Below are 17,152 nucleotides of genomic sequence, written 5' to 3' on the forward strand. Positions count from 1 at the left end.
CATCTGCAGCTGAGCCACTCTGTCTCTGACAGGGAATCCTGCAGCTCCGCATATTTCACTTCCTGAGGGACACAGCAGAGCACAGACCCAATACAGCACAGCCTAGCCTGCATACAGTACAGCACAGATCCAATACAGCACACCACAGTGTAATGCAATGCATTATAGTACAATGCAGTACAGTACAGCATATAACATCAAGTTACAGCTCAGTATAAAACCATACAATACAGTATGGTACAATAAAACAAAATAAAACAGTACAGAAGACCACAATATAATACATTAGCCTACAAAATAACTTTGGACACTGGTGCAGTGAGGCTAAGAGAATCCTGGTCCTGGAAACCTACAGAACAGTACAGGACAGGATCTCCAGCCCTGTTCCTCATCCTGGAGAGCTACAGTACAGCAGGGGTCTGCAACGTCATGACGACCTAATGAATGAGGCTCTTGCAGGCCCAGGGAGGGAGAGCACTGCATTAGGTCAGGTGACGAGGTGAGTAAAGAGTGAGGAGCTGGGCTGGGCTGCTCAAAGCTCAGGTGCAGTGAGACCCTGGCGACCCTGTGGTCCTGCAGGCGCAGCACTGCATTCCTGGGGCTCAGAAACACCAGGATCACCCTGCACTGTAAACAGCATGGGCTCACAGCACTGCTGGAACACTGGGTCTGAGAGTGGGTGTGCTTGTATCTGTATCTCTGTGTGTATTTGTGTTTGTATGTAGGAGTCTGTGGATGTGTGTGTGTGTGTGTGTATGTGCGTGTGTATGTGCGTGTGTGTGTGTGGATAGATGTGAAAGTGTGTTTCCACTTACTATGGTGTGAGTTTTGGTCAGCAGTGTGAAAAGCCAATGCTTTCAGTGTTAGCGGCATGGGAAGTCAGAGCAGACCAGATTATTCTAGAGATTATTCCAGCAGATGCAACACAGAAGGTACTCTGTAGGTTTAAATGTGTAAAACGAAATACTTACTAATGAACAAACATTGTATTTCATGCAGGGCTCTACAGTGTGAGCATTTCCTTGCATTTGTTAGTAAAAATAAGATTGTGTGAATGTGAAATACAATTTGGGGGCGCCAAATAAAATGTATGAACTTTTAAATGATTGGATGATAATGATATTTCATACAAATCATGACTACAGTAGCAAAGGTGAGCAATGTAGTTTAGATTCTCCCAACTGCCAAGACAAAACTATAGAGGTGGTGGGGTCTACCTCTTTATCAGTGGAAATCACCACCTCAAAAGGGAAGCCTGTGTAGCACAACCATACAAAAGAAATGCTGAGATGCTCTATCCTAACATCGCAACCAAATCACACAATAACTATTCAGTTTGCAGTCAAACAGGGGCAAACAGCAGCAAACGAAGAGGCAAATAGGCAACTGAAGATTACAGTATCAATCTGAAAATTTGAAAAATAATAATAATCCCATAAACTACATTTATATTAACATTCTAAGATATATAAACACCATGTATTGTTTTGTGCTATAAATATAAAAAAATAAATAAAAACAAAACGTGCGGAATTTAAAATATCATCAGTTGTAATATTTAGATATTGTTAAATGGTGGGTGGTGAACTTTTGTAGGAACTTCAGTGTTAGTGGACAATAAGGGCTATCCAACATATCCCATAATAAGTCGATTTGGGGTTAAATTTGTTCAAACTGAAAGAAAGGATTTTATCCAGTCGATAGATTATGCTGTGATTTGTGGGAATCACCACTTCACCCCCGATAGGTTTTCAAATGCCCTAGTCGAAATGGGTTTTACCAAGAAACACCGATTAAAAACTAGAGGATAAAAACTTTGACCCACCCGCTAATAGACAACTATACATCTGTACATCATAATGTTACACTTATGATTAGAAGAGTCGCATCTTAATAAAAACGAAGTTCTGTAGTTCTCTATTAGCGGGTCGGTCAAAGTTTTGATTTAATCCCAGTCTAGGTCTACCCACTGTACAGCCTGGTACAAAATGAACAGGGGAAAAAAAGACTGCAAAGAATAGGGACAGATTCAGATTCTTCGGCTTTTGGGTTGTATTTTTTTTTGTTTGTTTTTCCCACAATTTGTAATTAGAACTATACCTGTGCTATGTAGATTATATGTAAACATCACTACATTATTCATTGATTCTATACGTGACCTTGGATACATTATAATAATAGTAACCACTCAAAACATCACAGGTGGTCTAATGACAAGCGTCTGTAAAACTGCACCCATCGTTCCCAGAGGAGGGGACCCTCGCACCCAGGCAGGCCCGGACACGGATCTCCGCACACCGCGCACACAATTTCGGTATAAACTGATTTACAGGATTACACAGGGCATGGAGTCTGCGCAAATTACAAATAATTGGGAACAGTTCAGAAATGCATTTAGTACTTATGGGCATTAAACTATATGCCTCCTTTCCCTCAGCTCTTAATGTCACCTGCACTTACTATCTAGGATCTAGGACTTGATATTTCCTACACAAGCGTGTCAATTGGAATTTGAAAATTGCATTATGCTTTGAACTGTACTGTATTTTTGCACTTTGTATTGCTCTTATGTTTTGCAGAGAAATGCATAATAATAATAATAATAATAATAATAATAATAATAATAATAATAATATGAAAGCTTTACAAATATGACCTAAAACTAATGTCCCTACGCTAATAATTGAAAAGAAACCAAAAGCAAACACACACCCTAACTAATAAAATATGCAGAAAGTGGATAAAGTGCAATGAAGGCACAGGACGGCTCTCTCCCGGACATCTTCTAGCTCAGGTAGGTATTTCCCTCGTCTTCTCCGCTAAACACCAGCTCGACCTCCCGCAGGACAGACGGACAGGTAGGCTGGACTTTGTGATGGACTCTCTGTCTCTCTCGCTCTCTCTCCGGGCACGGATGTGCCAGGAAGTCTTATAGATTTCTTTCAACTAAACTAGTATTTCCTTTTCTCTCTGGCAGGACTGGGTGAGGACGCTGCCTTAGACAGTCACAACAGGCAGAAACGTCCATAAGGCAGCAGCACAAGAAAGAGCTGAGGGTTAGTCTCCTGTGTCTGTTGCTGTACACGAAAAACTAAAATGAGAGTGTCGATTCAGTAGCTCTAACGGTCTCCCACACTCTGGTAATAAACTATAAACCCACAAGCAAATAGAAAGAATCATGTTAATAGTAATACAAGAAAAAAACACACAAGAGAGTTAAATAACATAATAAGTCCACAAGTGATGAAAGAGACTTTGTCACCTTTTGTGACACCAACTCCAAACCAAGTCCCACCACCGCAATCTCTTTCAACAGACTGTGGTGACAGCACATTAAACTTGTGAGTGTCATGCTTCTTTAAAATAAAAATAAAAACTTGATAACATGTAAATACTGATATAATTGAATATTATAGTATAGTATAATAGGAGTTTTTTGGCCAAATGCTGATATGTTGTATGTCCTTTCTTTACCTGTTACACAAACATACATCTTATGACTCTACAGTATGAAAATGTTGATTCTTATACTTCTGAGACCCACCACAAACAAACATTCAACTATAAGGTTTGATATTTAACTTGTGTGGTTACATGACAACTTTACCAAACACAATTGTTTTGTATATTCCCTTACAATTTCAGTGTATTATTATTATTTGTGAGTACTGTCTAGATAGTTATTTGTACTTTGTAGTTTATAATATGGTTTACAAAATCAGAAACACATGAAAACACACGGTTTTCTATGTGGGATATGGACTTTAAGTTCAACATCATTTACTTAATTACTAAAGAGGAAATTCCATTCTCTAAGTTTCATCCTCTGATCGCACTCCACCATAACAAAAACCCTACATATAACAATGATGTCCGACGTGCTGAAATGACAGGTCAGATTGATGTAGATTGCATTCAATACTAACCACTTATGATGATGTGCCATAATTTTCTTTTTTAGTGTTCCCCTAAATTTTGGTCTGTGCCCCCAAATTGATAAATCCATTGAAAAATGTCATCCACTGTGTCCTTACATAGTGCAGTCAGGCATATAATTACTATGAAACACATATAGGAACCCATGTATGATCTATCTGAAAATGCCCTTTCTGATGACCTTTGACATTCCGGTAATTTAAATGCTTCCGTAGAAAAGCCATCAATATGCAACACAGAGAAAGTTTCTAGTACATTTTAAATCAAGTTATTATTGTTTTTTGCTCCAGATCGTTTTTAAATTTTTAGTCCACATTTTCAGTTGAACCCACGACACCACTGTCACCTTTACACTGCCTATTTTGTTTTTCTTTTTTCTTTTTAATATACAGTTCTCTGTGAGATGATCATGGACAAGTAATAATACTACTAATAATAATATATATGTTTTGTCATTTAATAACTAGTATCACAACCACTACTTGACAAAAACATGAGCCAAATAAAATAATATAATAAGGAAACAAACTACAGGTGGGACATTCTCTACTTGCTAATTCTTCCCATGCCTTCAGAATCTACACCCCCTAACCATCCTCATTCTCTCGACTTCTCCTTATATAGAGTTGAATCTCATTCTGAGGAGGGCTGTGTGTTGACTGGCAGGTGTCAGTGCTCTGTGGTTTGCATACAGACCTTTTTAAACAGCGCACTGAGCTGAGAGCTCACACAGTCTGTGGACAAGAGCCTCGGTTCACAGCTAGCTCTGTATCTGGGTGCCCCAGTCTCAAGAGTATCAGGACAAAAGGTAAGGTGACATTATTATTATTATTATTATTATTATTATTATTATTATTATTATTATTATTATTATTATTATTATTATTCCTGCATGCTCTTCACTAGCATCACTATTCTATAAAGATTGTATAATCTGTTCAGTGAATGTGATGATTTGGAAAATGTCTTGAAAGGGAAAGGTTCATATTTAAGTAAATAAACAAACAAACAGAACAGATATTTTAAATAACTGTGTGGTTTGTATACAAAATAAAATAAAAACAGACGATTTTGTATGAAAAGTTAATATGGTTACTATAAAAAAAATGTTTACTTCAATAAAAGAACAGACTGTAACAAATACACTACGGTTACTATACTATACCAGAATTGTGCTCCACGATACCAATACTAATTTTGGTATCATGATACTTGATACACGATACCAAGAAACTTTAAGCCACAGTAATAAACAGAAGAGTAATAAAACAAATTGAGTTCCTGGTAATTCTGAAATACCTTTGCAGTACTCATAAGAATATTTTGCACCACATTCCATTAAACCAACAATTGTAACACGTTTTACTGTTTTGTTTAGTTTTTTCAAGAAATAGTGTGGAAGTCAATAACTTTCTTATGCTGATACCACATCCATTGAGCAAACAATCTGCACATTTTACAATTAAGTGAACTAACAAAATAATAGTCAGCAAATAAAAAATGAGGGGTATAGTCTCCATACTTTACACCCTCCATTTTAAAGTTACTGTACTTACAAACCCTGAAAAAATTGAAATCATTTGTATAATTTGTGTTTATTTTAGTTTCCACTCAAAAATCTATCTGATCACATAAAATAAATAAGTAATTTACAAAAAGCTCCAGTTTTTTCACTATGTGGTAATTTTTATTATTATTAATTGTAAGACACACAAACATGTCCACATTTATTTTGTTAGTTTCTTTTGTTTAAATGCCTGGGACTTTGACATGATCTTAAGTTGTTAAGGGCATTTCTACATTTTCTTTAATTATTATAGTTTTGGTGGATTTTAATAATTTCCTTTGCATTCCAACAGCATTTATTTCAGTTATACTTAACCTACACACTAATTCTGCAGTGCTTTTACCTGAACACTGTGTGCTACAGGTACAGTAGCTGATATAAACTGAGCTGAGTTTAACTACAGAAAACTAGTACAGTAGTTATTGTTTTAATGTGTACCTCGCTGTTGTTGCTGTTCTTTCAATAATACGTGTCGGTTTGTCTCACGAAATTGTGTGTTAATCCCAGATCGCACTAGGTATAATATATCTAAATAACAAAACATTATAATACGTCACTAACTTCATCTATCCCAATAAAATCTATGGAAATAATGTTTTAGTTCTTATTGTTATTTAATTAAAGGAGAAAGCTTAATAAAATTACAAACCTGCAGTTTGAAAAAGGTCCAGATGTCAATCCGAAAAATGTTTAGGCAAATTGGAAATATTCCTTCATTTTGCCTGAATTTCTTTTAAACATGTTCTACATTTTAGCTTCCCGTAGTCAACTGCCTGGCCTTCTTTGTTACACAAGAAACCAAAATACTCCCAGATCGGACTGGTAACATTCCTTATTTTTAATAAACTGAGGAACACATGGGTCGTTTGACTTGGCCATGATCAGGATGACCCTGGCAGGATCATCTGCCGGTGGTACCGTGTTCATGGTGCTACCTGTCCTCCTGCGTTATCGTGGTACACCATTGGTACCATTACTAACACCCAACACTACTATAGGTTCCTTTAAAAAAGTTAATTGAATAAATATGCTAACCTCATAAAATATTTTTTCTCCCAAAATTCTGAATACATTGCGAAGGACATCTTTAGGGTCCTAATTTTCTATTGAATTTTTTCAATACTTTTCTCAAGCTTACTGTCTTTATTTCTGCAATGCAAGATCGACCTGTAGCTAGTTAGGTCAATGATATTCTCTGAAACGTAATGAATCCTGAGAATAAAATAAATTAATCTGGGGGATTATAGTATGTTGTAGAATTCATCAGTACTACAGTACATCCAAGCAGTGGCGTGTCCAGAACATTTTGAATGGGGTGGAACTTAGGGGGGCCATCCTTAATCGATGCAAGGTAGATTTTTTCAATAGAATTATGATGGTTAAACACATTAAATGATTCATCATAGGTTTGGTACATTTCCTTCTTCAAATAAATCATAATTAAATTTAATTATAATTAAAGGCTACTGACCAGCACTCTTCTCCCAGTCCAAACACTTTCACTTTTCCCCACTAGATGTCTCCATCAACCTTCCTTATCAGTCACTTCTCCCAGCTTCCTTCAATCAATTAAATCAATTAATCAACATTCCTGAACACCATGCACACTTGTTCACCCTCTGCCCCCATTCACCATGCACCTCCCAAACCTCGTTCGTTGCTTCCCTCTGGTCCCCATATAAACCAGTGTTAGCTGCATCTCTGAGTAGTCTCCCCATGCCTTGTTATAGCCTTGTTTGCTTGACATTGACATCCCGACCATGACCTTGCTCTTCCCGTTTGCCTGATCGCCTGACCCTTGCCTGCATCCAAGACCACAACCACGACCACAACCACCGACAATGTCTTTGCCTTACCATTAATAGCCCTGTCCTGTCAATATCTGACCCCCAACTGTCTTGACCATCCCACCAGCACCGCAATTGGGTTCCCCTCTTCCCTTTGTACATTTTTACATAACAAATACAGTGTTTAGATTTAAATATTTGATATAAGGGTATTTGCATACATTAGTAAAATTATGCCATAATGGACAACCTGTAAACAAATTATGAATTACAATTACAAAAATATATAACAAAGTATATATATATATATATATATATATATATATATATAGGTAGGAAAAGTAGAATCAAATTGACGTCACTCAGATATTGCAAGCATTTAGGACCGATTTATCAGTCTCAGATGCTTCATGAATACAGGCACATTTTTCATTTGCATTAACCTCTCAGAATTAGTACTAGGAATCAAGCTAAAAGTTAGACTCTTACACCTACTTTTAGCTGGGAGTAGGATCCAATTATACAGCAGTTCACCTGAGGGACCGCAGCAAGCCCCTCCTGTCACAAAAAGAATAGTCATCATTGTCAGTTTTTCATTGCCAGGTGGGTCAAAGTTTTTATTAAATCTGCCCTATAATTTAAGCCCAACTCTATTTATGCTTCTAGCATCTCCGCAAATGTATTTTCGTGGCCCCCATTTTGAGACCCATAAATGGTAATGATATCCCACAAAAATAATAAAAATGTAGTTTCATTTTGAACTGCATAGTGAAATGCTCAGCATCCCCAAACAAACAGGAAGCATTAAGCCACAGCTTTCTCCACGTGTTCCTCTGTGCCGCATTGGGAAATGCTACGTCCAAATTTAAAATGTGACCTAAAACATTTCTAACAAAAAGTAAAAGATTGTTCAGAATTTCATGTCACTTCATTAAAAACATTTTACATTTTAGTTGAAAAAGATTCTAAAAAATGCAGCCTTTCAGCATTTCGGCATTAATTGTCCAATGGTCAGGCCGGTGGCAGGATTAATGGCAAGGGGGCATCAGAAATTATGTATGTATACACAGGATGTATAATAAATCGATAGTATAATTATACATAATTTTTTTTATTTAAAAACAAATTCATGAGATTTGTCACATTACAAAAATGCGGTGACAGATACCGCTCCCACCGGCAAAACAAGAGCCAGAATATTTTGAGGCAAATGCATGAGATTCTACCAACAAGGTGTGAGACTTCTGAGCTAAATTTGAAGCCACACGTGGTTGTGGCTACTCTTTGGGCTCAAATTAGCCTCATAAGTAACAAATTCAAAATAAAATATCATACATGAGAAAAATAGAGCTGAGAAAAAAATGGATGTTGAGATCAAAGGCATAGATCATGGGTCTCCATTGGTTCTTCTTAACTCAACCATCACTTCCTAGCCATCACTTTCCCAGTTGCACAAGCACATCCGTCTGATAAACAAAATGTAAACTACATATACTGTATATCCAAAAACTAGATATATGAATAGGAAATACATGTAACTGTTGACTATATCTGGGCTATATGAAATGTGGGCTACACTTATTGTATTTATTTGCATTTATTTGACATCGCTACTTAGTTAACAAACAACATTCATCAAATAAATAGGACTGTCTTCTATAAATTCAACATCCAGTCTTGAGTCTAAACTATGACATAATGTTACTCAGTCATAGCCAGCAGCACCCCATCATGTGTCTGAAGTCTGTCAGTCAACAAAGGTCCTGACTGATGTTTTTTTACACACTTCAGGGTTGCAATTTAGACAGGAAGAGACATTAGTAATCTTCCAAAGAAAGCCGTGAGCGATATTTGGTTTTAATTGATGCTGAGAAGCTGCTCCGTGTGAAGCCCAGTTTTAAATTAGTTTCATCATATTTTCGGCTATTGCGTCTTGCTGGAACCACCACTGCTGCCATTACTTCATCTTGTATTGGACGCTTTTCTCCCTATCTCAGAAAACAATACATTCCTCACAGGTACTTTTCTCTAAGCACGTTGCTGCATTTACTTGGAGAAACAACACAATCTATTTATAAATAATAATAATAATAATAATAATAATAATAATAATAATAATAATAATGATTTATTAGGAAGCGCCTTTAAGGATACATAATGACACTGTACAAAAACGTCAATGTAACTTTTGATTTATTTTAGAATATATTGTTTAATATATATATTTAAATTATCTATCACTTTTTTTTTACTGTAACTAGCTCGAGCCTTCCTTGACACACTCCTGCACTCCCCTTGGATGGCGCACCCCACAGTTTGACCTAGACCAAGCTACAATTGCCAAATCACATTTGTTGGTTTTAACTTACTAGCTAATTAGATATCTTGATCATTGATGCTGCAGAACTAAGCAGTGTTATAGCATATATTTTTACTGAGGGAAAAAAAAGCCATACGCTTTGTCATACGCTTTTGTGTGCCTTGGTCTTTTTTCCACCATTATAATTTGGTTGCTTCGCAATCCTAAAATATGTTTTGTTTTTTTTCTGTCATCCAACGCATACCAAAATCAGATTGATGGCAGATTTCTAGAGCATAATTTATGTTTGATTCCATGATCAAACATAAAGTCCAATCTGAAAACCGATCACTGTGATCAATTAGAGAAAATAATTGAAAATATATTGAAATGACTCATTATTAGTTTTTGCTAGGGACGGGGGCCCTAAGCAGTTGCTTATGCCTATAATCTGCTCATCACCATAGTCATGGCCATCAAGAAATTCTGGGCCGGTCCATTTTTTAGTTCAGTGGGATGGTGGATTCCCATGTGGGCCGGTCACCCCCTGTAGACACCTGGACCACACATCTCCAACAACCACCCCCCCCCGACCCCCCAACGGAATTCGTCAGCACCCAGAACCACACTTTGGTAACCACCGCCCCCCCCCCATGGACCGCACTTTATTGGGACACAGTCTTCACCAGCCATTGCCCCCCTGTGTAAAAGTCCAAAGCCAATCAAAATATTTAAAAAATCCAATTTGTGTGTGACTTACAAATGAATGGTGCTATGGAGTTGCATCAATGAAGCGTATAGACGATTTACTATTAATATTAATGAGCTACCGGAAGTGAGCTGTGTGCCCCTGAAAATGTAGGTCTGATGTTATTATATTCCGCTAACAGCATAAACATCAATGCAACACATCGGGTGTGTATGAGGGGGCAATTTTTTGGACAGACTAGGGCTACAAAACTGAGGGGGCACAATATTCCAAGTGAGGGGGCTTTGCCCCCATTTACCCCATCATGGTGCTGGGCCTGCCTATGAGACACACAATGAAATATGGTGCGCTGATTTAGTATCGATTTTGTTATGGAAAATATTGTAAAATGCATTTCATATGAACACATAGCTTGGAAGAATATGATCCTAAATTTGGAAAGATCAAATATCGAAATACCAAGATGTTACTGTATATCAAAAGCTATAAATCTCAGCACTCCTGCTCCCTACTATAGCAATAATTCCACAATTGAATTATGTCAATAATAATTTAAATAATTCTCCCTTCTTACACACTCTCTCTCTCATCCACAGGGCCCCATCATAATTCAGTGTTCCAGTCATGGGCTCTCTCTGCCCTCTTCTCCTGCTGCCCTGGGCTCTGCTCTCACTGTACCAGCCTGATGTTGTTCTGGGCTGCCACACCGGGACCCGGCGAAAATGCCAGAGTGCCAGCTTTGTTCCCGGCTACAACCTGGTGGGTGAAGGGTTTGACATAGTGAGCATGAAGCGGAAGGGCGCCTACGTAATCAACATTGAGACCTGGGAGATGGCCAACGGGAGATGCAGGCTGTGCAAAAACACTCAGCTGGGCGGCGCATGGCAGAAAGTGCCCCTCTCAGTTCTGGATTGGCGCCCTCGTGTCAACTGTCGCCGCAGCCTCACTAGCAAGCTGTACCAGTCCAGTGAGTCAGTGCTGAAGGACAGCACTGATAGCGCCAGTGGCAGCTGGAAAGTGGGTCTGGGTCTAGTGGGGGTAGGGGGCTTGTACGTGGGAGGTACTCACTCTAAATCAGCCAGATTTGCCATGGAAAAGTCCAGATCTGACAAGTACAGCTTCGCCAGCCAGGATGTCAACTGCAAGTATTACAGGTGAGAAAGAAGAGTGGAGGATACAGTGCAGACTGAGTGACTGTCTAACTGGATACTACAGTACTTTAAGACTTCAACTAGAGAGAGAGAAAGAGAGCAATGAAGGGTTTTAAGAATAGAATATAGTCTGTTAACACTGACCTGAGAGGCAAGTGAGAGAACTGAATGAAATCTATATAAAGCACTAGTCCAGGGATGGTGAACCATTCTTGACTGGAGTGCTCAAAGTCAGACACCAAGGTTAAACAACAACTTTTTAAAACAATATTTATATAATATTTCTGTTATAATTAAGCAAACCGCAATCCACAATACAAAATCATTTTAAAAACACATTAAACCACAAACCACAATAACATCTCCGCCAATCCAGTGGTTCAGTGTAAGGCACTCCAAGTCCCCAATGGTTGAAGGGGTGTTTGCTTTAAACACTATGGACAGATAGAACTCCTCCATCCACCCTCCCACCACCTGCATCCACTGCTAACCTCCCCCCCACATTGAAGCTCCAATTCCTCTATGGTCTGGAGAGCATGTGAGCTCTATTCTGCTAATGGGATGCCTCCTGCAGAGGGCCTAATGGTGCACATCACACACATACACTGCCAATTGCCTTTTAATCACAAAGCACTCACAGCGGCTTGACTGACAGATTCCCCATTGCCCTGCAGTTACAATACAATAAGTAGAAGTGTGTTGATTTGGCTGCATCTGTAACTCTTTCATGATGTTCTTGTTTTATTTTTTCTATTTTTTTGCAATTGCACACAAAATATCTACTGCTTTTACAATTTGTAAATTAAGTAAGACTGGTAGTAGGTTAATATAGTTTGTGTGGCACTGGTTGTTTTAAGGAAAAAAGGCTGTGGTATCAAACTATTGTGAAATAACACTCTCACACATTCTAAAAATGTCTGTCCAGAACCCAACTTCATAAAGTGGGCAAAAACAAATTCAACAAAAAAAAACATGTTTAAGTATGAATGATTGTGATCATTTCTCCATTTAATAAAGGAGATAATGGATTACAGGAGCAACATAAACCGGTCATCATAACATTAAAACATGAAGATTCAGAAAATAAGTGCTACTCAATTCTTTGGCGGAGGGGCTATCCTTGCCAAACAAAATTACTGTTTTTCTAAAGTGCCAATCAGTTCAAACAACTGAGGGGCGGGCTGGCAAAAAAAAAAAAAAAACATTAGATAGCCGCTCACTTGGCATTCTAACATATTCAGCTCTATACACGTGTGCAATGGGTTCATCATCGCTGCACTAGATGGAAAGACAGAGAAACATCTGAATAACAAGCAGTAATAAATGTTTAACCTTGCATGTATCTCTGTATCTCTCCCTCTCACTCACTACAGTTTCCGCCTGAAAGACCAACCTCCCCTGAACACTGAGTTCTTCAAAACACTGAACTCTCTGCCCAGGATATACAACAGATGCACAGCCACTAAGTTCCAACACTTCATAGAAACCTACGGCACCCATTACATCCACAAGGTGAGGCTGGGGGGCCGAGTGCAGAGCATCACAGCCATGCGCACGTGTGAGGCGGCCATGAAGGGGGTGACTGTTCATGACATCAAGAACTGTCTGAACGTTGAGGCCTCAGCCAACATCAAGGGCGTGACCGCCAACGCCATGGCACAGTTCTGCCGAAAGACCAGCAAGAAGCTGCAACGGGGCCAGACCTTCCACAGCACCTTTTCAGATCGTAAGACAGAGATAACAGGGGGTCTCTCAAGTGTCCATGACATCCTGTTCTCACCTGAAGGGCCGGCTGCATACAAGAAGTGGATGGATTCCCTGAGGACCAACCCAGATATTGTCTCCTACGCCCTGAAGCCTCTGCACTTGTTGGTTAGGGGAAACTACATTGTACAGGCAAACCTGCAGAGAGCTGTGCGTGAGTACATCCTGAAGAATGCCCTCTCCCGCTCCTGCCCCAACCAGTGCAAAGTCGGGCGTCGCAATGATCCGTCCAACCCCTGTCTTTGCAAGTGCCACGGGCAAACTGGCATTGACAGTAACTGCTGCCCCAACAAACCAGGCCTGGCCAAACTGATGGTGACTGTGGTGAGAGCAACAGGGCTGTGGGGTGACTACTTCTCCAAGACCGACGCCTATGTAAAGGTGTTCTATGGCAATCAAAGGGAAGAGACGCGAGTTATCTGGAACAATGACTTCCCTTATTGGGGCCAGCAGATCAAGTTTGGCACAGTGGAACTCTCCATGTTCAAGCCAGTCAAGTTCGAGGTGTGGGATCGTGACAACAGGTGGAATGATGACTTACTAGGGAAGTGCCAGTATTTCCCAAAAAGGGGGAAGATGGAGAAGAAGTGTGGCCTTAAACATGGATCCCTGTATGTCTCCCTTAGTGTGGAGTGCGCGCCCAGCCTTGGGGGAGAGTACTGCCAAAGCTATGTCCCGTCAATATTGTCTACAGACCAGGCTGCCCGCTACGTGGGCCGCAACCTGATGTCCATCCCTGAGCCCTTCCTGAGTGCCCTGCAGAACCAGGGGCGGCACTTCCCAGCAAACTACACCTTCGGCAGTTTGGGCCTCAACCTGGAAGGGGAAGTACACGCGCCATCATCATATAATCATACTGAGTAAAGATCCTCAAGCCACTTGCAGCAGAATTGGCCATCAGCATATAGGAAACAGCTTTAGAGACCCCCCCGCCCCCAGAACCCCCATCCTGATCTCCCCTCTCCTGCTGGCAGAACAGACCGGCCCCCCAGCTCTGACAGCAGCAACACCATTCAGCTGGACACTGTCTGCCCTCTGTGGCCCCTGTCCTTGTGTCATTCCAGTCATCCCTTTACTGTTTCCTGTGCATTTATCTCCCTCTTTCCCTCTGTATAATTTTCACCTATCCAACTCAGGGATTCTTTGTGTAGTTTTTTGTATTCACTAATTCTCTGCAATTGCCTTCCAGAACTAGATTTCCCAATATGAGGGGGTAAATGATAATTGGAAATATGCAGATTAGTAAAGTGAGTGTGTATGTGTGTGGGGGGGAAGGGGGGGATTCCTTCAGCAGGGTGGCTTGCTTTAAGCTCTAATAAAGAGCAAAATCTCACACAGTGCTACAGCAGGCAGTCTGTGTTGTGAACAGCTTGGCTACAATAAAGAAGCATTTTCAAAAGGCAGTCTTGTCTGGTGTTCATTTCTCTCACAGACTGATGGCACCTGAGCCGCAGGTCCTATACTATTAAAGAGCTGAGGAGTGAGTGTGATGTGGGCAGAGTATCCTGGGGATTGATGTTGTAAACAAGGGGGCAGCAAAGTGTTGTGCAAGAATATAAACTGGGTGTCTCAGTGAGTGTGAGTGTGGGGCTCGGCAGGATCTGGGGCCCATTGCCCTCTGCTCCTGTAAACTCACAGTCTGACCAACACGGCCACTTCCTCTAGTTCTACTAATTATTCTTAATAATAATAATATTTAGTAGTAGTTGATGTAGTATTTAGTAATGGTAGAATATTATAGAAATGCAGAATGAATATCAGTTTGGCAGATCTTATTCAAAAATAACTCACACTCAACATGTTACTAATTGTGAAACTCATGTACAATACCAGGTATAGTTATGCAAAGGAAAACTACAAGAAATAGCACATAGCAAACTGAGAGGCAGCATCTATTCTAGATAAGGGACAACTATTGTTTTGCTAATACTAAGTGTTATTCAACATGTACAGGGCTGGTTTCACAGACCCAGATTAGCACTAGTCAAGGACCGCACAATGTTATTTTAGGAAGAGTAGTCCTAGGATAGTGCCAATTGAGGTCTGTGAAACCAGCCAAATGTGTTTTTCAGTTGGCCCTGTAACTTTGTAATGGGTGATGTCAAGTAGGCTACTCCTGTTCGGGTTTAGACACAGCTCAATGCAATTACATAATGTAACTTGATAAATAAATAAATCAACAAACACAACTTGTCTGACCTACATAGTAATTCACCTTACTCACAGCAAGGTGCAGCTCATTCATCACTAAATAATGTATCCACCTAAAAGCTCATTATCCAAATCAATACATCATAAATTAATTAGTAATGCATTTTACGAATTTTGTGTACAATCAATTAATCAAAACTCAGCGGCCGGCTCCAGCAGGCAGGTTTAGTATAGCGCCTTGTGGTCAATTATGGGAACTGCGGGAAGCGCTGACACCGGCTCATAGGCGAGCGTTTGCCCCTCACCGCACATTTCTGAGCCCTGTACCGGTCTCTTGTAGATGGCGGAAAAAACAGACAAAAGGAAAACGTGCAACAGGACATTTTCAAGTGCATGGTGTGACGAGCTCGGAGGCTGCGCTACATGAAACACAGAATCGTTGTTTTCCCTGCACACTGCCCCGTCCATCGTTAGCAGGAGATACACGGACCAACACAGGGGGGAGAGATTTGAAACAGTTTTCCGAAGAAACACGAAACGCAAAAATAAACTGAAAAGACTGATCTTATTTCTTGTCAATTTAAAAACGAGCACATTCTTCCCATTGTTGTTAAAATACATATACATTGGAGTAGGCTATTTTATAGACTTTATACCGACAATGGGGGACATCGCCAGGAGCCGAGGCGCGCACAGCAGGTGTTATATTTTGGTTATCGAGCGGTATATAGCCTACAGACACAGTTAAAGTTGCACTTTAACAATGAAGTTATTGTGTATTTTATCTGCTCTTATTGTAAAATGTGTATATGTTGTGTAAGTCGCCCTGGGTGAAAAATGAAAATATGGCTAATAAATAACCATTGCTTCACCTGTGTGTGTGTGTGTGTGTGTGTGTGTGTGTGTGTGTGTGTGATAGTTGTGAAAGGCTGCCTGGAATTAAATTACTTAAATAAACATTTAGAAGATTGTACTGCATTTATGTAGCTGAATTATAAAATATATGGATTGATTTACACATAGTATTACTTCTGTAGTAATAATAAAATAATGTCTCGAAAAGAACACATCGTACAGGATTTTTTAGCAGACACCCTTACCCCCTGCGACTTACACAAAATATACATATTGTACAATACGAGCAGATAAAATACACAGCAACTACGGAAAGTTGGATAACCACAATATAATACGATTAAATATACCTACGTTCTAAAGGGGAAAGTGTAACTAATTTATACACATCTCAAGAAACAATTTATATAGTTGTTGTTGCTGCTGCTGTTTTTAAGCAATCTAATCAGCATGTAGAATAGCATAAACGGAAACATCTGCCATGCAGAAGCGCTAAACTGCCTCCCGTTTGCCGTTTGCTGACGTGCTTTGCGCCGTGGGCGAGTGATCAGGCGCTCCCGCTGGCAGAGTGGGGTTTGCTGACGGCACATGCGCACATCCATGAGGGACGCACGACACTCAATTCGTCATAACACCTGCCCTGTCCTGCGCGATGATGGGAATGATGTCCGCCGTGATCTCTGTTGTGACGTCACATTTACGTAGTCGAACTCGTCATAAATCCACAGAGGTGTTCAGGTGCTGTATTACACGTTTTAAATAATAATAATAATAGTAGTTGTGAATGTTATTAACATTGTGTAAATGCTGTGGAATGTCATAACTTTCAATCTCAGGGCCTAGCGGATTTACGGAGATCCTATTTACTGTTGCTAGGTTCCACACATAAATACAAAGCAACAAGTACCGTTAAGTTTTTTGGGATTAGTATAT

At 39.8% G+C, this 17,152-nt stretch overlaps 1 protein-coding gene across 1 annotated transcript; it reads left to right on the forward strand.

Moving 5' to 3' along the window:
• The first annotated feature begins 4,639 nt into the window (after positions 1-4,639).
• Positions 4,640-14,616, forward strand: LOC136767770 (perforin-1). The gene is made up of 3 exons (XM_066721763.1): positions 4,640-4,744; positions 10,895-11,452; positions 12,823-14,616. Exons 2-3 carry the CDS (start codon positions 10,923-10,925, stop codon positions 14,075-14,077), a joined length of 1,785 nt encoding a protein of 594 aa, XP_066577860.1. The 5' UTR covers positions 4,640-4,744; positions 10,895-10,922; the 3' UTR covers positions 14,078-14,616.
• The last annotated feature ends 2,536 nt before the right edge of the window (positions 14,617-17,152 follow it).

Source organism: Amia ocellicauda, chromosome 14, assembly GCF_036373705.1.
Source record: "Amia ocellicauda isolate fAmiCal2 chromosome 14, fAmiCal2.hap1, whole genome shotgun sequence".
NCBI lineage: Eukaryota > Metazoa > Chordata > Actinopteri > Amiiformes > Amiidae > Amia > Amia ocellicauda.